Genomic DNA, 25,432 nt, shown 5'->3' on the forward strand with positions numbered 1-25,432 from the left:
GGTGCAGACAATGTTTACTAATTGCCATGTTGCCTGGAATAGAAGGTATGAGCTAAAAGGAGAGACTGAACAAACTAGGGCTGATTTCTCCAGAGCGATGGAGGCTGAGGGGAGACCCGATAAAAATCTACAAACTTATGAGAGGCATAGATTTACAGTTTACAGTTAGATTCTTTTTCCCAGAGTTGAAATGTCTAATACTAGAAGGCATGCATTTAAGATAAGATGGGAAAAGTTCAAAGGAGATGTAATAGTCAAGTCTTTTACACAGGGAGTGGTAGGAGCTTGGAACGTGCTTCCAGGGTAGTGTTGGAGGCAGATATGATAGGGGTGTTTACGGGCTTTTGGATAAACAAACAAATAAGCAAGGAATGGAGAGATACGGACCACAGTCAGGAAGAAGGGATTAGTTTCATTTGGTGTCATGTTCAGCACAACATCATGAGCCAAAGGGCGTGTTCCTGTGCTGTATTGTTTGATGCTCTCTTTCTATTTTCTGTTTTTTTTTCAGATTTACAGCATCTGCAGTGTGATAGTTTTGTTTTGATTAATTTGATGTCCTCCTGACATGCCTTCCAGATTCTATCTATTTCAGCTTGTCCAAACATGATTACAAAATATTCTCGCCAGGTTACACCAACAGAGATGTGATCCCAAAGTTCCCAAAGAACATGCATGAACATCTCAGAAAAGATGTATGCAGCAATATCACGAGATTTTCTGAGGTAAAAGGAGTTAATAGGAAGAACCATTGGTACTCTTAAGATATTGTAATGACCATCAGCTGTGATGGCCGAGAGGTTAAGGCATTGGATTTGAAATCTAGTGGGGGCTCGCTGTGCATGTTTGAATCCTGTTCACAGCGTTGAACATTTTGGGGCAGCACGGTGACTCAGTGGTTAGCACTGCTGCCTCGCAGGGCCAGGGACCCGGGTTCAATTCCACCTTCGGACAACTGTCCATGTGGAGTTTGCACATTCTCCCTGCCTCTATGCAGGTTTCCTCTGGGTGCTCCACTTTCCTCCCACAGTCTAGAAATGTGCAGGTTAGGGTGGATTGGCCATGCTAAATTGCCTGCAGTGTCCAGGGATGTGCAGGCTAAATGGGTTAGCCATGGAAACTGCGAGGTTACAGGGATAGGGTTGCTCTGGGTGGGATGCTGTTCAGAGGGTCAGTATGGACTCGATGGTCCAAATGGCCTGCTTCCACACCGTAGGGATTTCATGGAGTTATTGGGTGGCACGGTGACACAGTGGTTAGCACTGCTGCCTCACAGTGCCAGAGACCCGGATTCAATTCTCGCCTCAACTGTCCATGTGGAGTTTGCACATTCTCCCCGTTTTTGCGTGGGTTTCCTCCGGGTGCTCCGGTTTTCTCCCACAGTCCAACAATGTGCAGGTTAGGTGAATTGGCCATGTTAAATTGCCCGTATTGTTAGGTGAAGGGGTTAATGTAGGGGAATGGGTCTGGGTGGGTTGCTCTTCGGAGGGTTGGTGTGAACTTGTTGGGCCGAAGAGCCTGTTTCCACACTGTAAGTAATCTAATCTAAATGGTCAGCATCCAGTTAATATGAAAAACCTCATCAGGACTGTCAAGGTTGAATGAATGGCTATGTTGATTGACTAAAATAGTGCCTAGGATGTCTGACCTGGTTTTATTGAGCACCATCTTTCATCATTATTTCAGATCTGATAAAGCAAAAGGAGTTATCACAATTGTCGTAACAGTAATTTAAATATTGTTTTTGAATCTCACAAGGACGGCTTAGACCTCCCGCCATAGACTCCTGCTTTGTGAATAGAAGACTTCTTAAAGATGGCCCTAATTCCACCAGGTAGAGTAGGGGTGGTGGCTGAGAAATAATAACAGGGAATCAAGAAATGACAGAGCGGATGAATAAATACTTTGCATCAATCTTCATAGTAGGAGGCACTAATAGCATTCCAAAATGACTAAATATTCAATACGCAAAAGGAGGGGAAGAAATAAATACACTAGGGAAAAAATGCTAGGAAAAACTAGTGGGGTTAAAGACCGATAGGTCCCTGGACTTGAGATGGATTCGAGGATTTAAATGGAGCAACTACAGAGTTAGTGGATGCACTGGTTGTAATCTTGCAAAAATTCTTAGACTCCTTGTAAAACTACCAATGTAACGCCTTTCTCTAAAAAGGGAAGGGTCAAAAAGCAAGTAACTCTCAGCCAGCTTAGTCTGTGATTGGGAAAATACAAGAGCAGTGCATTTAGAAATACATAATACGATTGATCAGTCAAGCTTCATGAATTGGGAATTATGCATGTCAAATTTAAAATAACTCTTTGTGGAGGTAAGAAGCAAGATGGTTCAAAGCTAAGGTAAGGATGTAATATAATTAGATTTTCAGAGGTGTTTGATAAAGTCCCACATGCTAGGCTAATTAATAAGAGCCCATGGTATAGGATATAGAATATTAGCCTGAGTAGAGAACTGATTAACTAATAGAAGACAGAGAGCTGGGAGGTGACAGTAATCTGCAACTAGTGGAGTGCCCAAGGATCAGTGCTGGAGCCACAATTATTTACAATATATATTCATGACTTGGATGAGGAAAGTGAATCTACTATTGCCAAGTTTGCAGATGACACAAAAATAGTTGGGAAGGCAAGTGGTGAGGATGACACAAACAATCAGGAAAAGGATATAAACAGGTTAAGTGATTGGGAAAAAATAACTAGCAAATGAATATAATGTGGGAAAATGTTAAGTTATGCATTTGGCAGGAAGCATAGAGGGCTGAGTATTATTTAAATTGGGAAAGACTGCAGAAAGCTACAGAACAGATGGATTCAGGGTCCTCGTTTATGAATCACAAAGGCTAGCGTCAAGTTCAGTAATAGAGAAGGCAAATGGATTATTGGCCTTTATTTTAATGAGAATGGAGTAAAAAAGTTAGGGAGGCTTTGCTAAATCTAGACAACTATACCTGTCAGATTAGTTTTGGGCCCCTTGTCTCAGCAGAGATTTACTGGCATTGGAGGCAATCAAGAGAAGGTTCACTAGGCTGATACGAGATATGGCGGGACTGTCGAATGAGGAGAGGTTGAGTAGGTTGGGTCTGTACTCATTGGAATTTAGAAGAATGAGAGGCAACATGATTGAGACATATAAGATTGCTGGGGGACTTGACAGGGTGAATGTGAAAGGGTTGTTTCCACTGTGGGAGAGTCTAGGACCAGAGAACATTATCTCAGAATAAGGGGTCAAAGACTGAAGATTGAGATCAGGAAGAATTCTTCTCTCAGATGGTAGTGAATCTGTGGAATGCTTTATTGCAGAGGACTTTAAGGCTGGGTCATTAATGATAATAAAATGCCATGATAGACAGATTTTTAACCAATAAGAATACGAAATGCTTTAAGGAAAAGGTAGGAATGTTGGGTTGAGGGTTATCAGATCAGCCATGATCCAATTTGTAGCAAACTCAGTTGACAGAATGGCTTATGTCTGCTCCTGCATCTTTAGGAGAAAGTGAGGTCTGCAGATGCTGGAGATCAAAGTTGAAACTTTATTGCTGGAACAGCACAGCAGGTCAGGCAGCATCCAGGGAACAGGAGATTCGACGTTTCGGGCATAGGCCCTTCTTCAGGAATGAGCAGAGAATCTGCTCATTCCTGAAGAAGGGCCTATGCCCGAAACGTCGAATCTCCTGTTCCCTGGATGCTGCCTGACCTGCTGTGCTGTTCCAGCAATAAAGTTTCAACTCCTGCATCTTTAGGCCTTATTGTGTCTTGGCCAATATTTATCCATCATCCAGTATTATCATGACAAACTACCTGGTTGTCACTTTGTTGTTTGTTTTCACTTACTGCACACAAAATGGTTGTAATGCTGGGAAATAATCAATGGGCCTTGTCATCACTTTAAGATATGAAAGATGCTATATAAATGCAAGTTTTTGCTTTTTGTGACCCAGGTGCCATAACAATAGTATCCATTTGTGATTAAAATGGATAATCTGTCTTTCACAGATCTCAACATGTTTCCAACCTTTCACAAGAAAAATGGAAACCAGTTCAGTGACAATCAAATATGAATCATTAAGCTGCTCTCTCTGACCAATAGGAGCGTAATGTGGAGTGGCAGTTGCTTTACTTAACTTCAAACACCCCTTCCAAAATGATTATAAATTATACTCTGTTGCCCTAAATTAGCAGTCTGTCAGTGAAATACACCAAGACTTCCACAAGCTCTATTGATGTTAATCTTGCAAAAAATTGTATAGATCTTTCCTGTCTTTCCCCCTGCATAAGATCCTGTCTGGTTGCACTTCAATATTACTCAGTCAAATAATTCAATGAAAAATTGATCACAAATTTTGAAATATGATCCAAAGTAAGAAAAAGAGGAGGAAAGTAGCACAAATAAACTTTTACAGTAATTATCAATGGATAAGGGAATAATGGCTCAAAATCTGACATTGATAGTGGATTTGAGGCAGTTTAGAAAATTAATGTTGAGAAAAGAAAGGTTTGGGCTGGGAAATGCAAAAACAAATTTATGCTTGAACTGGATCTGTTGTAGGATGTTATCCAAGACACGGTCAAGAATGAAGCTCTGGGGTATTCAGTAGGAGATCATGTAGGCGGAGGACGAAAAGTTATTTGAAGCATGTTATGAAACAATGGCCCATATAAGAGTTAAAGAATTAATGATGAGTGAAATCAGCAGAATAAAGATACCACAGAAAGAAATAATGTCAAAAATACTAAGAACTCCAAAATTACGAGTGGGACTAGAAAGCTACTGTTTATGCCATAGAAGAGAAATTTAAGAATTGAATTATACTTTGGATGAAGGTTAGATTGAGGAATGGAAACAGCATTTACTTGCTTTTTTTCCCTGAAAAAAAAACACAAAATTTATTTATTGTAGGGGTATGCCCATATAGAAGTGGTTTCACAAGGAGAAGGTGTATTCACTGTAAAAATTAAAGCACATGCTGAATGCCAATATAAGCAAACAGTTGAATGAAAGTTAGAGAATGTCATTATCAAACTGTATAGTTCTCTGGCCAGATCATACACTGAATATTGCAGCAGTTCTGCTTTCTAAGAAATATGGGAGGCTTGTAAACTTTGGAGATATAGCAAAAAAAATCCTGAAACCCAGCGTTAGGAGTCTAGTTATGAGAAAAGAGTAAAATCTTGGGCTGTTCAGCCGACAAGGAGACCTTTTAACAGTGAAATCATACTTGAGGGAACAGAGGAAATACATTCAGAATGCTAAATCGAATTGCAGAACTGAAAACAAAGAAGCAGATTCAGATTAATAAAATGTAACTTTTGGACTGAAATCAGAAACTACTTTCTGCATGACACAGAATCATGATGTGTTGCGGCATTTGGCTTAACCTGTCGACGCCAACTCTTCAAACAAGAGTTATTCCCAAATGCCAATTTCCTCCTTTGCCCTCAGATCCTTGCATATTATTTCTATCCAAATAATCATCCAACACCCTCTTTAATCCCTCAGTTGAACTTGCCTCCACTATACTTTCCAGCAGTGTGTTCTACACCCTAACTACTTGCTGTATGAAATATTTTATCTTGCATCAATTTTGCTCCTTTTGCAATTCATTTGTCGTAAATGCACTTTTCCTTGATTACCTTAGTTTCTAGCTCCTTTGTCGTCCAATGATGTCTAGATTCATTTGCCCTATCGTTCCTAGTTGAGGCAATATACTTTGACTGTACACGAACCATCTCCTCTTTGAAGGTAGCCCACTGTTCAGTTATAGATTTTCACGCCAATCTCTCAGTCTAGTGAATCTGGCTCAGCTCCTAACCCTAATCCTTGTCCCAAGTCACACATTAGATAGTGGTCTGGATTGAGTAGTGAAGACAAAGACCCCAGAATCATTTAAGAAATAACTGGATACGACAACTAGGGGGACATCAGAAACTCTGCGTAATTTTACAGCAAGCTGCCATTTATTAAGTCAGATAAAAGCAATATCAGTCAGCATTACCTCTTGGTTTCATGAATCCAAACCAAGTGAGCACTGATATTCACAATAAGGTCTGATAATGCCAAAGGTTATTCATTGTGAACAGTGGAAGTAATTGCATTAGAGCAATAAAGAGCATGGTGGGTCCTTCAGTGGGGAAAATAACCAGTTTCTGAAAGTGAGTAATTCTTGAATTACATCCGAGTGGAATATTTTGTCACTTTTCAAAACTGTGGCAAATAATAAATCAAAAAAGTTTAGTGGCCATTCAGTATGTCATTTCTTCTCAAGAAATCACTTTTTACTGTAAGTAACGGCAATAAATATTATTTCTGTATGAACTGCTTTCTGGAAACAAAGTATTGCATCTTTTCTATATGGCTAAGATAACAGGAATAAATATATCAGGATATATTACATGTCCCTTCAGAAGATGCTTATTTCTGACACAAGAGAACTAATGATGTTTGGAATCAGCTAAATAATTAAAAGAATATTTTGGGTTGGTGTAAATATTAATATGCAGGGGAAATCAGCATTGCTAGCATCTAGCCCATACTTAAACCTTCTATTGTCAAGTAGTTCATATTATGCTGGCATTACTGAACCTAAGTCCAAAGACAGGACTGGGTTTCATTATTCAGGCATGGGTGGAAGAGGTGTGAGGAGACCTGATCATTTGTTCAAAATGGCCCTCGCACAATTTCTAAGCTATTGTGCGTTGGAATAAGTCTGGAGTTATTTGCAACTGACTCTGTGGAACTGTTCCACTGGGAGCACGGAGATCTTAAGGATGATAGATGCTCATAAAGTGATGCTTTATTGTAAAACAAAGGCAGATTTGCATTTGGCTGCACTTTTCACAGCCAACTAATATCTCAAACTGCTTTAAGTTAATGAAATATTTTTTGCAATGTAGGAAATTCAACAGCCAATTTGCACTCTGATTACTCCCACAAACTGCAAGTGATAATGACCAGTGTGATATTGATTCAGGGATAAGTATTAATGGGACCAAAGGGGAAATTCTCCCAGTTCCTCTTTGAAATAACATTATTCATTTGGTAGACAGATGGGGTTTCTGCTTATCTTCTCATCCAAAAATTGGCATTGTTGATAATACAGTATTCCCTCAGAATGGCACTGGAGTGTCAGCATTGATTTTAGTGCTGTGAGAAGGAGACTTGAATCAAGTACCTTGTGATTCAGAAGCCAGTGTTCTGCAAACTATGCCACATGCTGACATCCCAAAAACAAAAATATGTTGGGGATTTACTATTGTAATTCGGCTCCAAATCCTGTAATAAAGGGTAGAGAGCAAAGGGGTATCCAGTCCTCAAACTTTGGAACGGTCTCCCTGTTTACCATAGGTATGTACATCGGGGCCATCGGGTACTTTGTGGGCTTGTCCTATTATATCAACATAAACCTTAATTAGCCCTGTGCACAGTGCAATTGTCAATGCTCATGAACCATATAATAGAGCACTGTGTGTTCAGTAGACCTTAGCCCCTGAATACGCATTGTGCATGGTTACCTCACATTGTTGTACTCTGTGCACCACAGACAGCATTATTAAACACTCTGACATATGCGGAATCCACAAAGCTTGTCAATTGTGACATATTAATAGATCAATGCACCATTTTCTTTTCCTTTCAAGGAGAAAGCAAATTGAATTTGTTGAAAGTATTTTACATCAAGGAATAGGCATTAGGTAGTTGTCAAGCTTTGAAAGAAAGTTCTGAAATACATATAGTTTGATTTTTAAAATGCTTAATGTACTTAGTTGGAAGACATTTTTCTTATACAACCTTTTATGACAGATTGTGCAAAAATGTCAAAAAACTCTCTTCTTGTTGCATTTAGTACTGTGTAAAGACTGACAATGCAGCGCTCAAAAAATTTAATCAATCAAACATACGTATGAATCAGGCATATTTCATTACAGCTGTTTGATTTCATGTACCTTACTATAATCGTCAAAAGCAAGAAACCACTGCAATAATCTTATTCTTGAAATGCTAATCCCTTCCACTTAAGAACAGAGCTGTGAAATCTAATTGATTTAAGAGCAAGATGGATATGCAGATTGACCTGGAAGAAATAATGCCCCAAGACCATATACCATAATCGGATCCATGTCACATCATATACCATAATCGGATCCATGTCACATCAATCCTTTCAGTGCAGCTTTCCTTGAAATACAATTCAATATATTTAATATTCCTGCAAGTTGAAATAACTCAATTAAATTGTTCAGACGCACAGTGCATTTTCATATATTTTTAGAAAGCTTGACGTTAATGTGGATCTTTTTATTAAAAGTGTTATTTGCAGATGCCTTCAAAATGTGGAGATTGCATCTTGTCCTACACCATACATTTTACAAAATTCTCTAGCGAGGAAATTATTACCACTGGGAACTACAGCATGTTCAACCAAAGCAAGACAACAAAAGATTACAGATGTAAAATAATATGATCTCTGGAAAATGGGAATATATCTGGACCTCTTCCACCACTCAGTGGATTCTGGATGATCTGATTATAGACACATTTTAAAAATCTAAATATACCTATTGTCATGTTTACAAATAACAATGGGGAAGCTGGAAGTTCAGACTCAGAAAAAACATCACTGTTTGCGAACATTGGGTTGCATCAATTCAATTTGGCACATTTTAAAGTTTGTCTTTCAGAAGGGCTGAGGTGATGACAATGAAGAAAGATACTGTCATAATAACAGTGTAAGAAAACACCAGTGAGCCAGGAAGGAAAAGTCAAATTAAAGGTGATTTCTGTGCCAATTTGTTAGAAGATACATCTGGGCTCAATAGTCTTTCATTCTCTACGAATTTCCAACTTTGATTGTGCAAATTTAGAGAAGTAGAATTTCGACCAAACACACGTTATGGGTGGCACAGTGGCTCTGTGGTTAGCACTGCTACCTCACAGCACCAAGGACCCAGGTTCAATTCCAGCCTCGGGTGACTGTCTGTGTGGAGTTTGCACATTCTCCCTGTGTCTGCTTGGGTTTCGTCTGGGTGCTCCGGTTTCCTCCTGCAGACCTGGTGAATTGGCCATGCTAAATTGCCCATAGTATTAGGTGCATAAGTCAGAGGAAAATGGGTCTGGGTAGGTTACTCTTTGGAGAGTCGGTTTGGGCTGAAGGGCCTGTTTCCACACTGTAGGAAATCTAATCTAATCACATGGAAGAAAAATCAGTTTTTAGTGCACCAAGGCCCAACTATTACAGACAATGTGTTGATGTATTTCAGAGTTACATTGCAAATGTCCATCACCAGGACAACCACTTTTTCTTTCAAAACAAAAAATGATTTGTAACATACCTATAAAAATAAACCAGCAATATTTCATTCTCTCAGAAGCACAGAGAGAAGTCCTCAAATTTGTACATTTAATGGAAACACTTTTCTTGTAATGTGGCCTTCTTTTCCATAAATATTGCAATGGAACTAATTAGTATTTTGCTGAAATAACTAATGGGCCAAATATGTTATAAAACATTAAGTGCTTATAAGATTTTGAATTAATTGCAGATACAAAGAGATATTCTGACTAAAAAGCAGGCTAGAACTAGCACTCTTTTAGTTTACAACTTCACAGTCTCCATTTACCTGTTGAGGTAAACTCTCTTCTCTGTAAACTGGCCACTGCCATGTGTAGGATCCTCGTAAGGCTCATTCTGCACGACCTCCACACCCTCTCCTCTGTCACTCTGTTCATGGCTATGCTTGCTAATCATGTACAGCTGTCCAATTCTGTACTGGAGAAAAAAAAACAGAAAGAATTTTATTCAACCAAGTTGCTATGGTGGAAAATGACAAATAGAGAAGACATTAAACTTTAAAATAAATCAAGTCAGTCTAAAAGCAGACAAAATTTTAATGGGATAATTTTAAAATTGGGTGTAAAGTGTGCAATAGTAACACCCCTGTTATGACCATGGACAAGACTGCAAATTAAATTGTGATCTGCTTAGGGAACAATAACAGTTTTCATTTAAATTTGAAATGCTAGGCACTTACTAAGAGAACAAAACCACAAGACTCCATGGTTATGAGCAAACAAAATGAAATTCACAGAGTTAGCAATAAACAACAATCTACTAGGTAAACCATTTAAGGACTCAAAATCAGATGTTTCCACTCCTAGAAGCTCCTTTTGAGATTTTCTGAAAGGTTACTTTTTGATTTTCAGGGGCAACCTTTGAGTTTCAGCGGTTCCCTTTCCAATTGCACTAGATTCTTCATTGATGATCATGTAGTAACAATACCTTCTGTAGTTGTGGTAAGATATGGGCGATTTTTTTTTTAGATTACTTACAGTGTGGAAACAGGCCCTTCGGCCCAACAAGTCCACACCGACCCGCCGAAGCGCAACCCACCCATTCCTCTACATTTACCCCTTTACCTAACACTACGGGCAATTTAGCATGGCCAATTCACCTGACCTGCACATCTTTGTGACTGTGGGAGGAAACCGGAGCACCCGGAGGAAACCCACACAGTCAGCCGCCTGAGTCGGGAATTGAACCCGGGTCTCTGGCGCTGTGAGGCAGCAGTGCTAACCACTGTGCCACCGTGCCGCCCACGGTGAACTCACACAAAAAGCAGAATGAGAAGAATTTATCAATATCTTTAATATTCATTATTGCTCCGCTAAACCGAAAGTCACAACACAGAAGAAAAGCACTCATGTCCTCAACACAATTTCTGATTGCAGCAAACATTTTATTTACTGGCACCTCTGGGACCGGGAGTGTGCCAGTTGATCAAATAGTCTGGTTGATCAAGAGGTCCACATAATCTACGTAAACACACGCACTAAATTATAGAAATGTAATGAAAGGATATGCACATCACTGTTACACTTTACTTACAACATAAAGCACTGAAATAATAATGTAACTTTGCCTTAAGTAAAACTTAGCAGCAGACAGCCTTCTCAACTGACTACTTGGACATCACAGAGACCACAATAATACAGTAAACTTCCAGTGTTTGAGGTAAATAATCACTGCCAGTTTATTGAGAGTGCCAGTTCATAAGGTGTCAGTTAAAATAAAGTTTGCTGTGTTTAAAATCATCACAAGACAACTGGCATTTGTAAGGGACAAATACCTTTGTTAAAAAATAAACTTACATATAGTTCTATACTGAAAAAACTAATACCTTAAACATATTTTCTGCAGACTGGTGAGGTCCCAGGTGAATGGTTGCATGTTTATTTTTAACACAGCCAATATATCAAAAAAATTGCAGTATGAGAGATGCTTTGAGCTATGATAACATACAAATATAAATATTTATGAAATATACTTTCCCCCAAAGAATGGCTCATGAACTGCTAAAGCCTCAAACTAGAGACTCCACATATATTTGCAAGGAACTAATTACCTCAATTTTCCCAGATCTCAATGAGCTGAGTATTCCTTTACTGTAATATTTAAAACTATTCTCTCTCCTTTGGAGACCTCTCTCCCCTTTGAGACCCATCACTTTCCCTATGAAGATCCCACTCTCAACCATCCTACGCACCCAACCACCATTCCAGCAACCTCACATTTGTGACCCAGAACATGCCAGCATCTCTCCCCATCTCCGACCCCACCAGCTTTGCTTCCCATACCCTGTGTCCCTACTACCTTCAGACTTAAAATGATCTGCTACTTCCAGCTTTACCATCTGCTAACGGATCTTCTCAATATGGCTCTGATCACAGGCTTTTTCTTTCCCATCTTTGCTGCTGACAAGTCCAAAGTGAACCTATCAACAGTAAATGCAAGGGAGAATCAGTCTGTGTTTGGAGAATTCTGATTCTGTCTAATCTACTTATACAGGAAACATTTGCTGGAATGGGCTAAAGGTATTGGGGGGTGGGAGGAGATCTTACGGTAGAGTTCAGACCACTGTACAATCTGCCATGGCTCAAAAGGGTACAAATGACTCCCTGTGCTTCTAATTTGTAGATTTTGATCATTGAATTTTCCCGGGCTTTTTGGTGGCTATCAATGATGAAAGCGCCCTCTACTCCCACTTATTTTGAGCACTGATTTATACTCTAACAATCAGAATTAGTATGAGGTAAACTAAAGTTAACAAGCTGTGGTCAAACATTCCAGATTAAATGGCAGATGTGGTGAAAGCAGATCCCACAGTTTTCTCAGCAATCCTAAGTGATGTTACAGACACTATGACTCATCATATTTCATTCAGACTTTGGCTCCTTTACAAGGGATACCAATTCTTCACTTCAAAGATCTGGCCTCCCTCAAAAACACAAATAAAAGGAATTTGTGGAATGTCTCCAACATGGTGTTTTGGAGCAGCGTCTGGTAGACCCCACTAGGAAACAGTCAATTCTGTATTATGGTGATCTGTAATGAGGCAGACTTGATTAGGGAGCTTAATGTGAAGGAACTCAGAGGGCGCAGTGACCATAACAGAGAAGCTGGAATCAAATGTATTACAATTGAGTAAAGGTAACTACAAGGATATGAGGAAGGAGCCAGCTGAAGTTAATTGGAAAGTGATCCGAGCAGGGAAGATAGTGATGAGGCAATGGCAGGGGTTTCTGGGGGTAATTTGGGAGGCACGGAAAAATTTCATCCCAAAAAAGAAACAAACAAAGGGACAAATGAGGCAACCATGGCTGACAAGGGAAGTCCGGGATGGCATAAAAGGAAAAGAAATAGCATACAATGTGGTGAAGACATCTGGGAAGCCAGAGGACTGGGAAGCCTTTAAAAATTAGCAGAGGAGATCTAAAATGGCAATAAGGGGGGGGTAGGGGCAAATAGGGAAGATGTAATCTGAGAGTAAGCTACATAGTAGTATAAAGAAGATTGTGTCGTGATTACAATGACGTCAGCCAGGTGAACCTCACAGAATTTGAGTTCCCTGACTGAGGCTCTTAATCTAGTTGACAGGCATAAACAGGAGTTTTGGATGTAGGTTTGTTTGCTGAGCTGGAAGGTTCATTTCCAAATGTTTCGTCACCCTACTAAGTAACATCTTCAGTGGGCCTCCAGGTGAAGCACCGTTGATGATTCCAGCTTTCTATTTATATGTTTGGGTTTCTTTGGGTTGGTGATGTCATTTCCTGTTCTTTTTCTCAGGGGGTGGTAGATGGGGTCTAACTTGATGTGCTTGTTGATAGAGTTCCGGTTGGAATGCCATGCTTTTAGGAATTCTCGTGTGTGTCTCTGTTTGGCTTGTCCTAGGATGGATGTGTTGTCCTTCCTTATTTGTATGTAAAGTGAGAGAGGGTCAAATCGTTTTATGGTTAGTTGATGTTCATGTATCCTGGTGGCTAGTTTTCTGCCTGTTTGTCCAATGTAGTGTTTGTTACGGTCCTTGCACGGTATTTTGTAAATGACATTAGTTTTGTTTGTTGTCTGTACAGGGTCTTTCATGTTCATTAGCTGCTGTTTTAGTGTGTTCGTGGGTTTGTGGGCTACCATGATGCCAAGGGGTCTGAGTAATCTGGCAGTCATTTCCAAGATGTCTTTGATGTAGGGATGAGTGGCTAGGGTTCCTGAACGTGTTTTGTCTGTTTGTTTGGGTTTGTTGCTGAGAAAGCAGCAGACTGTGTTCATTGGGTATCCATTCTTTTTGAATACACTGTATAAGTGATTTTCCTCTGCTCTGCGTAGTTCCTCTGTGCTGCAGTGTGTGTTGGCTCGTTGAAATAATGTTCTGAAGCAGCTTTGTTTGTGGATGTTGGGATGGTTTCTTCTGGAGTTCAATATTTGGTCTGTATGTGTTGTTTTCCTGCAGACCTATAGGCCCCCTCTAATTCTGAGACATTCTAAGCTTTACTGAGCATCTCTCAGTGGTGGAAAATTTGCCTTCACTCGGTCCTTGGTAAAGATAGATGAAAATTATTTGTTTAGTACTTCAGTCCTGTCCTCTGTGTCTGTGTAACTCCTATTTTTCATCAGTACTTGTTCTTCCAAGTTCACAGAAGAAAGGGATGCCCTTTTATGTTGGCTGCCTGTCTTTTTCATTCATCCTCTTTGCTTCTTTCATTTGTGTTTTCACTATCCACCTAAAACTTCTATATATCTCAATTCTATGTTTTTTTACCTAACCTTGATGTTAAGTACACTTTTTACTCATAATTTTTTTAAACCAATTTTGTTGTCCAGGGCACTCTGAATTTGCTTTCCCTATCCTCCTTTTCCTTTTGAGGGAATATGCTTTGACCATGCTTTAACCAATTCTTCTTTGAAGATAGTGCATTTATTGTTTGGCTCCAGTTTCTCCTACTATTCTTGGACTCCAATTTATTTGGCCCAAATCCATTCTTACCCCATTGAAGTTGGCTTTCTCGCAACTAATTATTCTTACCCCGGCTTGTTCATTGTACAAGACACTATGTAATTGCATCTTTCTTGTTCCTTAACTCCAGCTGAATTGATTCTTGCTTCATCTGGGACATCCTCTTTCTCCAGCATTGCCAAGTCTCCTTAATCAGTGCTGCCACCCTATCCCTTTGGTATCCTTTTCTGTCTTCCTTGAACACCTTGCATCTAGGATTATCTAACATCCAGTCCTGTGTTTCCTTGAGCCATAATATATTTTCACCTGTGCCTGCAACTCATCAACCTTTCTTACCATACTGCATTCACATGTATGGACAATGATTTTAATTTAATTTTCATTATTTTTCCCCTTGCTTTGATCCTACCTATTAACTTATAATATTAATTCCAGGACTATCAATCTCTGTACTTTGTGCACCTTGCCATTCCTCTTGATATTATTTCCTGTTTTCCATGTCTCTGTTGGGTTACTTTAAGCCCTAGAAGTCGCAACATGCCTCACATGGAACTCAGCCCGAGCTATGTTCAGATACAAATCAGCTTGTCTGTACAGATCTGAATTCCCCCATGGGCTGTTCCGAAATCTCAAGAATTGTGTAGGACCACATCCCTTTTTCCATCTGCTATTGGTTCTCACGTGCACCATACCTCTCGGCTGTTTTTCTTCCTTCCTCAGGATGCCCTGCAACCACTCAGTAACATCCTGGATTCACATTTGTGGCAGCAGAAACATCAATATCCTCCCCCCACAGCTACTGAATCATGCATCACTATGGATCACAAGTCTCCCTTGTATTACCAACACATGCAGCTGCATGTGCTCATGGCATCATGGATATGTCAACGTATCTCTGGCTACACTCAGGGGATTCTTGTACTACTCATCTATTCCTTTTTGATTATCTAGTATTGAACCATTCCTTCTCTCCCTGCATAATCTTAAACTGCAGAGTGACCACATCTCTAACCATATTGACTATATAGTTCTCAGCCTTACAGAAATACCACAGTGGTGCCAGCTGCTACTCAAGTTCTGAAATATTAGACAATAGATGCAGGAGTAGGCCATTCGGCCCTTAAAGCCAGCACCACTATTCATTATGATCAGTATCCCCATAACCCTTGATTCCACTACCTTTAAGAACCCTATCCATCTCTTTCTTGAAAGTATCCAGAGACTTGGCATTCACTGCCTTCTGGGGCAGAGCATTCCATATATCCACCACTCTCTGGGTGAAGACGTTTCTCCTCAACTCTGTTCTAAATGGCCTACCCCTTATTTTTAAACTGTGTCCTTTCGTTGTGGACTCACCCATCAGCAGAAACATGCTTCCTCCCTCCAGAGTGTCCAATCCTTTAATAATCTTATACATCTTAATCAGATCCTCTCTCATCCTTCTAAACTCAAGTGTATACAAGCCCAGTCGCTCTGAGCTCTATCTGCTGGAACGGACACATGTCCTACACAAATAGTTATCCCAGACATGGAAAATGTCTTAGACTTCCTTCACAGAGGACATGTGTTTTGAGGTAGAAGCAGGCCTCTATTCTTTTATTCATTAATTAGCCTTCATGTTGCTAAGAAGTCTTACCAATGTTATAATGTCTGATCAATAGTTTCAATGCTTATCAACTATTAAGAAAACCTTACCAGTATAATATTTAATACTTATTGTTAAAATTACTAATATTTAACATATCTCAGCATTTTCAATAAACCTGAAACAAAAATAAGAGATTAAAAACTCAGCAGCTACTCATTTGTACCTATTTTCAATACTTTATAATTTTACCATTTCAATTTGCCAGTTGCACAGACTCAGTAGTTAAACAGCAATATTCACCAGACAATCAACTTGGGACTTTGCTAAGAAGACATACTTCAATTTCTACAAATACATCATTGACTCTCCACAAGCAATAGGAGCAGATAATCCCAAATCCTTCAACCTTTCATTCTTTTTGATATTGACTTTTTCGCCCTGAAGTCCTCCTACTTTTCTCTCATCTGTTTTTTTTTCCACTGGTCAGAGGTCCCCCAACTTCTTTCATATTTCTACTGTCTTAATTTGTTCCTCATAAAATGGATATACGATCATGGAGATGTCTAGCAAGTTAACAGAACCTTTGGTCCAATTTTCCCATGCCGATCAGATATCCTAAATAAATCCAGTCTCATTTGCCAGCATTTGGCCCATATATCTTTAAACCCTTCTTATCCATATACCCATCTGGATGCCTTTTAAATGTTGTAATTGTACCAGCCTCCATCACTTCCTCTGGCAAGTCATTCCAGATATGCACCACCCTCTGCATGAAAATGTAGCCCTTAAGGTCCCTTTTAAATCTTACCCCTCTCATCCTAAACCTGTGCCCTCTAGTTTTGGACTCCCCTACCCAAGGGAAAAGACTTTGTCTATTTGCTATATCCATGCCCCTAATGATTTTATAAACCTCAATAAAGGTCACCCCTCAGCCTCTGCACTCTAGGGAAAATAGCCTCAGCCTATTCAACCTCACCCTATAGCTCAAAAGGTCCAACTCTGGCAACATTCTTGTAGATGTTTTCTGAATCCTTGCAAGATTCAGAACATCCTTCCTATAGGAGAGATACCAGAATTGCACGCAGAATTCCAAAAATGGCCTAACCAATGTCCTGTACAGCTGCAACATGACCTCCCAATTCCTTTATCCAATGCTCTGACCAATAAAGGCAAGCATACCAAATACCTTTGTCACTATTCTATCTACATGTGACTCCACTTTCAAGGAATTTGAACTCGCACTCCAAGAACTCTTCATTCAGCAACACTCCCGAGGACCTTACCATTAAGTGTGTAAGTCCTGCCCTGATTTGCCTTATCCAAATGCAGCATCTCACATTATTTGTTAAAGAAAGAGACATGTTGCCAAAAATATATTGCAGGAGAAAAGGGTGCAGTATTGGTTGGCAAGTTCTCAGCATGGCTGAGGTGTTGCCATGCAGGTGTTGCAATGAGGAATTATGGGCGTCTGGGTAATTCAAAAAAGGAATAAGGGTTGAAAGTATTTCTTTTGCTGAGAAACACCAGGTCCCTGCATATGATAGCATGTTGCTTTTAGCAAGCATAAATAAGCCATGCTACAATTCACTGATCAGCTGAAATTGTTTGTTAGTGTAGCTATCAGTTGACTTTGGATTGTTCAAAACGTGTTGCCTAATCATGGAATGCGGTGATCATTTGAAATTAGACATTCTTGTGTTTGTCCTTATTGGTGCAAAATAAAAAGCTTCAGCAACATGTTGAAAAATCAAAATTCAAGCTTTTATGTTTAATAATAGTTGTGCACTTTGAAGGTCAGAAAATTCTCTCAGCATCCAAACTGGCTGTTACTGATCAGAGAATTTGTACTCCATTGTCCAGTCACCATAAAAGAGGCCAAACAATACCAAAAATCAAAGCTAGTTTTCTTGTGACATAAATTGTTGCATATTTAGAAATTACTAAGCAATAATTTAATTCAACAATTAAAAGCGTAGGGGTCAACGGTAGTTCTTTCAGGTGTCTGTACTTGTTTGAGTTGTTTTATCTCTGTTGAAAAGTGTGGCACTGGAAAAGCACAGCAGGTCAGGCAGCATCTGAGGAGCAGCAGCATTGACGTTTCGGGCATAAGTCCTTCACCCTTACTGGTGAATGGCTTATGCCCAAATTGTCGATTCTCCTGCTCCTCAGATGCTATCTGACATGCTGTGCTTTTCCAGTGCCACACTTTGCAACTCTGATCTCCTGCATTCACAGTCTTCACTTTCTCCTATGTTTTATCTCAGTACAGCTGATTTTTGTTTCTGTTACCATGACAAAAGAATGCTTCAAGTTGTCTTCAAAGAAGATTTTGAAAGTCAGTTGATAGTCAGACTTTCTGATATAAAATCTTAAAACAGAGTGACAATGTTTTGAAGAAAATGTGTTAGGGCGACATGTCCCCATATCAGTTCTTGCAAAATTATTTTCAAACATTCATCAGCTAAATATTTACAGCTAAATTTAATATTTACAGGTATTGAACCTGGATTGTTCAATATATCATTTCAGTTGCATGACACTGTAATCTTTTGCTATAAATTCTGTGTCTTATGTCTTATGCTCCACAACCACCTGATGAAGGAGCAGTGTTCTGATAGTTAGTGCTTCCATATAAATCTTTTGGACTGTAGCCTGGTGTTGTGTGATTTTTAACTTTGTCTCACAGTCAATTATAGAGTATCAGTGGAGAAACACGCCAAGAAGGGTGGTAAGGACAAGCCTGGGAATTATAGACCAGTGAGACTGACGTCGGTGGTGGGCAAGTTGTTGGAGAGAATCCTGAGGGACAGGATGTACACGTATTTGGAAAGGCAAGGACTGATTAGGGACAGTCAACATGACTTCGTGCGTGGAAAATCATGTCTCACAAACTTGATTGAGTTTTTTTATAGATATTTTTATTGAAAATTTAACATGTTTTTACACATTGACAAAAGAAAACTAAAAAAAAACCCAAGTATAAACATTGATATACAATTAAATCTTAAATAAATAACCAAAATCTATCAAACAGAAAAAAAAGAAATACCAAGAGAAAAAAAACAAAACTCAACTAACTACTCATCTAACCTACAACTAACCAGAGTATATGATTAAAACTCTTACATTATTCAAGAGAAAAAAAAAACATCGGATAACACAGAAATTGAGTAGTGATATACGTACTCGGAACGTGTTAACATCAGATCACAACAAAACCCGTATTCGTGCGGGATTCCTCTCCTAAGGGGCCCCGGACCAGCCAGGTTCACCCTCTCAATTAAATAAAGGCCCTTGTTAGGATGACTGGGATAGTTGTATTTGTGTAATTCAAGAAGGGCTGCCATATTTTATGGAGTAATTCGGTTTTTCTTTTAGTGCACCATATTTGTAAGGGAGTCTGGGGGAGTATATTCCATAATTATTCTGTGCCAACTCGAAAGTCCATGATGGCCCTCAGCCACCCAGTTTACCAAAATGTTTTTCCTTGCACAGAAAAAGAGAATGGAAAATAATCTCTTCCCTGTCATAATTTCAGGTGTTCTTTATCCAATAAATGTGTCTCCTATAGGAGAGCTATATCGATCCTTTCTTTCTTGAGGTTTGATAATATTTTCTTCCTTTTGATTGGTGAATTACTCCCCGTGACATTCCAGGTGCACCATTTAATCGACCGATTACCCATAATCACCGGGCAAGTCCGAGACCCCCCCGGGAGAGGAAACCTTATCCAAAACATCCTGAGCATAGAGCATATAAAAGAGCCTTTATTTTTGTGAATTTAATACACTCAGATCAATATAATAAAAAACTATTTCTAAATTTAAAAATATAAAACGTATTTAAATGGAGATCTTCCCCCTTATTCTCAGGGGGCATCACTTCCTTTCCAAAAACCCATCATAACCTCTCCCAACCAGTGCCCCACTCTTGACCCAGGCACCCTACGATAGGATAAAGAAAATTCAAATATACTACCGAGCTAGAATTAACAATGAGTACCCTAACCCCACATCCGCCCCCACCCACACCAACACCTGGATATGTTTGGTAATATTAATACCATATATGAACATAAATGACTATAAAATTACAGTCTCAGCAAATAATAATTAAATATAGTAATACAGAATAGCAGGGGAAAACAACCCCGCTCCTAAGGACAGAGATAAAATAGGATAGGATAACCATCTTTCCCCAATCTAAATTAACCAGACCCCCTGGACTATATATATATAAAAAAGAAAATCGCTAAGTAAAGAATAAATAAATAAACCCCTCTTCCCACCCCCCAGAGATAATATTAAACAGTAAGGTAATGAAAGGAAACAAAATGGGGGTAAACCGGGGTGGGGGGAGGACAAAACAACATCAATTAACTCTTATAATTTATCTCAGAGAGTCCAAAAGTTCCTTGGCCTTCTCTGGTGATCCGAAGTTATACACGGACCCTTCATGGCTGAAGTGTAGCATAATTGGGTAGCACAAGGAGTACTGAATGTTTAAGTCCCTTAAACGCTTCTTTGCTTCATCAAACGCCTTTCTCTTTCGGACCAAAGCTGGGGAAAAGTCTTGAAATAACATAATCTTGGATCCTTCATAAATCATGGCTTGGGGATATTTCCCAAGATTTCTGAAAGCTTCCAAGAGCATCTGCCTCTCCTTGTACCTCTGCAGCCGGAACAGGACCGGGCGGGGGTGCTGGTTCCAGCCGGGCCCGTGCGCTGCAACCCGGTAGGCCCATTCTATCCTTACCTGGCCTGATCCAGTCTCCAGAATTAACAGCTGTGGAAGCCACTGCTCGAGGAATACTCTAAGCTGGCCTTCTTCTTCCCGTTTGGGAAGGCCCAGCAAACGAATATTTTTTCGACGACTTCGATTCGCGGAGGTCGCGGCCTTTAGCTCCACACCTTCGACTCGACGCTTGATTTCTTCGATGTCTCGGCCGTGCTTTTGTAGCACAGCCGAGAGTGAATTCCATCGGCTTCAAGACTCTTCAATGAAGGCATCAATCTTTGCATTGAGTTTAGAGATTATTTCCACGAGGCTCGCCACCATAGGTAAGTCCCCCGGGGTGGCTGCGGATGCCTCTGCTGCAGCTGGGGAGGGTGGGGTAAGGGTTCCTGCCTGCTGAGAGCTGCGGGCTCCTTTCCCCCTAGTCATTTTTACAGGAGACTAGACTATTTAAATTTAGTGCTGAGCAACTAATTACATTAAGTAAAAACTATTTTAAATGATTCAGTGAGTGTGGTGGAGGCGGGTGACCCACTTTGCCCAAGTCTTGGGAGAAGCACTATAGACTCAGACTTGCTGAGTCGCCGCCATCTTGGATTGACTGTCGATTGAGTTTTTTTGAAGAAGTAGCAAAGAGGATTGATGAGGGCAGAGCAGTAAATGTGATCTGTATGGACTTCAGTAAGACGTTCGACAAAGTTCCCCATGGGAGACTGGTTAGCAAGGTTAGATCTCACAGAATACAGGGAGAACTAGCCATTTGGATACAGAACTGGCTCAAAGGTAGAAGACAGAGGGTGGTGGTGGTATGCTTTCCTTTATTGGTCAGAGCATTGAGTACAGGAGTTGGGAGGTCATGTTGCGGCTGTACAGGACATCGGTTAGGCTTGTTTTTCAGACTGGAGACCTGTGACCAGTGGAGTGCCACAAGAATCAGTGCTGTGTCCTCTAATTTTTGTCATTTACATAAATGATTTGGATGCGAGCATAAGAGGTACAGTTAGTAAGTTTGCAGATGACACCAAAATTGAAGGTGAAGTGGACAGCGAAGAAGGTTACCTCAGATTACAACAGGATCTTGACCAGATGGGCCAACAGGCTGAGAAGTTGGAAGATGGAGTTTAATTCAGATAAATGCGAGGTACTGCATTTTTGAAAAGCAAATCAGAGCAGGACTTATACATTTAATGGTAAGATCCCTGGGAGTGTTGCTGAACAAAGAGACCTTGGTGTGCAGGTTCATAGCTCCTTGAAATTGGAGTCGCAGGTAGATAGGATAGTGAAGAAGGCGCTTGGTATGCTTTGCTTTATTGGTCAGAGTATTGAGTACAGGAGTTGGGAGGTCATGTTGCGGCTGTACAGGACATTGGTTAGGCCACTGTTGGATTATTGCGTGCAATTCTGGTCTCCTTCTATCAGAAAGATGTTGTGAAACTTGAAAGGGTTCAGAAAAGATTTACAAGGATGTTGGCAGAGTTGGAGAATTTGAGCTATAGGGAGAGGCTGAACAGGCTGGGGTTGTCTTCCCTGGAGCGTCGGAGGCTGAGGGGTGACCTTATAGAGGTTTACAAAATTATGAGGGGCATGGATAGGGTAAATAGGCAAAGTCTTTTCTCTGCGGTCGTGGATAAAAACTACAAAGAGCAGAGGCCCAAGATCATATCTCTGTGGGACACCACTGGTCACCGATCTCTAGGTGGAATACTTTCCATCTACTATCACTTGCTGTATTCCAGACAATACTGTATTCCATACCTCCTAACGTTCTGAATGAGCCTATCGTGGGGAACATTATCAAATGCCATGAAATTCATATACACCATATCCACTGCTCGACATTCATCAACTTGTCGCGTCATTTTCTCAAAGAATGCAATAAGGCTTATGAGGCAGGACCTGCCCCTCATAAAGCCAAGCTGACTATCTTGAATCAAAATATGTTTTTCCAAATAGTCATAAATCCTATCTCTCAGAATCCTTTCCAGTACCTTCCTTACGACAGACATAAGACTGACTGATCTGTAATTTCCAGGGATTTCCCTGTTCCTTTTCTTGAATAGAGGAACAACATTCACCTCCCTCCATTCAGTCGGTACTACTCCCGTGGAGAGTGAGGGTGCAAAGATCATCACCAGAGGTGCAGCAATCTCATTACTCATTTCTCGTAGTAACCTTGGATATATCTGGTCTGGCCCTGGGGATTTATGTTTCTTGAGGTTTCTCAGAATTTTCAGCATATCCACGTCCTTAATATCAATCTATTCAAGTCTATTAACCTGGTCCGTGGTGTTCGCACTATCAACACGGTCCCTCTCTCTAGCGAATACTGAAGCAAACAACTCATTTGGGCCCCCTCTACCTCTTCCGACTCCAGGCACAAGTTGCCTCCACTATCCCTGATCAGCCCTACTCTCTCTCTGATCATTCTCTTATTCCTCACGTACATGTAGAATGCCTTTGGGCTTTCCCTAATCCTTCCCACCAAGGCTTTTTCTTGCACCCTCCAAGCTCTCCTCAGTCCATTTTTGAGTTCTTTCCTAGCTCCCTTATAATCTTCTGAAGCTATGCCAGATCCTTGTTTCCTCAACTTTAAGTAAGCTTCCTTCTTCCTTTTGATGAGAAGCTTCTTTGCTCTGGTCATCCAAGGCTCCTTCACCTTACCATTCCTTGCCTGTCTCAGTGGGACAAAGTTATCTAACAATCACAACAAGTGATCCTTAAATAGCCTCCACGTTTCTGTTGTGCATTTCCCGTAGAACAATTGTTCCCAATTAATACTCCACAACTCCTGCCTAATTGCTGTATAATTTTCCCTCCCTCCAATTAAATACCTTCCCAAACTGTCTGTTCCGAGCTCTCTCTACGGCTATGGTAAAGGTGAGGCAGTTGTCGTCACGGTCATTGAAATACTCTCCAACCGAGAAATCTGACACCTGGCCTGGCTCGTTGTCAAGCACCAAATCCAATATAGCCTGCCCCCTAGTTGGCCTATCTACATATCGAGTCAGGAATCCCTCCTGGACAAACCTGACAGAATTGGCTCCATCCAGACCATCAGCGCTAAGGAGGTTCCAATCAATTTTGGGGATGTTGAAGTCACCCATTACAGCAACTGTTGCATCTGCACCTTTCTAAGATCTGCTGTCCAATCTGTCCTTCCATCTCTCTGCTGCTATTGGGGGGGTCTATAGAAAACACCCAATAAAGTGACTGCTCCTTTCCTGTTAGCGACTTCCACCCATACTGACTAACCATCCTCAATGACCTTCTTTTCTGCAGCTGTGATGCACTCTCTAATTAACAATGCTACTCTGCCTCCTCTTTTATTCCCCTCCCTGTTCTTTTTTAAAGATCTAAACCCTGGAATATCCAGAAACCATTCCTGCCCCTGTGAAATCCGAGTCTCCATTATGGCCACAACATCATAGTTCCAAGTGCTGATCCATGCTGTAAGTTCATTACTCTTATTCCTGACACTCCTTGCATTGAAACAGACACACTTCAATCCATCCCTTTGCCCCTTCGACAGTGTATCCTTCCTGACAGACTCTCTGTATTCCATTTCTGCCCGTTCAATAACTACCCTCTCCTCTGATCTGTAGCTCTGGTTCCCATTCCTCTGCCAAACTAGTTTAACCCTCCCGAAGTGTACTAGCAAACCTTCTGCCAAGGATTTTGGTGCTCTTCCTGTTTAAATTCCCTTCAGTTCAGGTCCTTCAGCCACTGTTACCTCTGGGAGATTGCTTGTGTTTTCCCCAGTGAACACAGATCTGAAGTACCAATTCAATTCTTCTGCCATTTCTTTGTTCCCCGTAATATATTCCCCTGTTTCTGTCTTCAAGGGCCCAATTTTAGACTTAACCATTTTTTCCCTTTCACATACCTAAAAAAGCTTTTACTATCCTCCTTTATATTTTTGGTGAGTTTACCTTCGTACCTCATTTTTTCTCTGCGTATTTCCTTCTTAGTAATCCTCTGTTGTTCTTTAAAAGCTTCCCAGTCCTCTGTTTTCCCACTCATTGGGTGAAAATGGATTAAGGTTTTCAATGTGCAATAATTTGTCATTTGAGATCCTCAGTTACTTGAAAACAAGTGGCTTAATGGGTGACTTACATACCCTTTAATCCACTGTATTATGGAGACTGGGTCAGGGTGAGTGGGAGTGTGGTGGGCTAGCCACTTGCTATATTTTATGTGCTCATTCTGTGCCAAAAGCCTGCCTGGAGAATGTCTCCAGAGGATGAATGCCTAAAGTTCAGGCAAGGAGTCACATAAAACTCTGCAGGTATCACCTGCTCTTCTGCCCTGACCTAACAGTGATTTGATAGACAATGAGCAAGACAGCAGCTAGCCCATAGACCTTCATAGCAGCTGAGCCTCAAAAGTGGGCAATCAATGGTTACTTCCTTCTTGGTTGTAACAGGCCTTGGACAGAAAGGGGTGTCAAAATGCCGACTGTAGGTGTCCCCTTTTCAAATAAAAGGTCCCCTTTCACCCCAACTTGTGCACCACTCGCCCTTCCCCCTTGTGGTTTACACACCTCCCCCACTCAATACACACACATGCCCCACAGAAAACCTCCAACTCTCTTCCCCCAATATGAAGCCGATCAGTGAGGAAGTTTTAAGGTGACTGTATCATTAATAAGGCTGGAAACATGTAAACTCCTGCCTAAGACACAATTGATTGGACCACTTTATATTTAGAACTAACAGGCAGCACAGAAGTCTTCCTTACATTTAATTTGAACACATTCAGTTCACCACTTCCAATAATTAATTTTATGATTCAGATTCTGGTTCATCCTCTCAT

The 25,432-nt window shown here is 40.5% G+C and overlaps 1 protein-coding gene across 1 annotated transcript in view; it reads right to left on the reverse strand.

The window, feature by feature from the left end:
- Positions 1-25,432, reverse strand: part of LOC122562276 (cytoplasmic phosphatidylinositol transfer protein 1-like) — a 291,671-nt gene that overhangs the window by 127,523 nt on the left and 138,716 nt on the right. Inside the window, exon 4 of the mRNA XM_088000734.1 lies at positions 9,631-9,779. Within this exon, the coding sequence (XP_087856860.1) occupies positions 9,631-9,779 (149 nt within the window). The remainder of the gene's footprint in view (positions 1-9,630; positions 9,780-25,432) is intronic.

The sequence above is a fragment of the Chiloscyllium plagiosum genome, unplaced genomic scaffold, assembly GCF_037043375.1.
Source record: "Chiloscyllium plagiosum isolate Xiang-an unplaced genomic scaffold, Cpla_swu_hap1 HiC_scaffold_25, whole genome shotgun sequence".
Lineage (NCBI taxonomy): Eukaryota > Metazoa > Chordata > Chondrichthyes > Orectolobiformes > Hemiscylliidae > Chiloscyllium > Chiloscyllium plagiosum.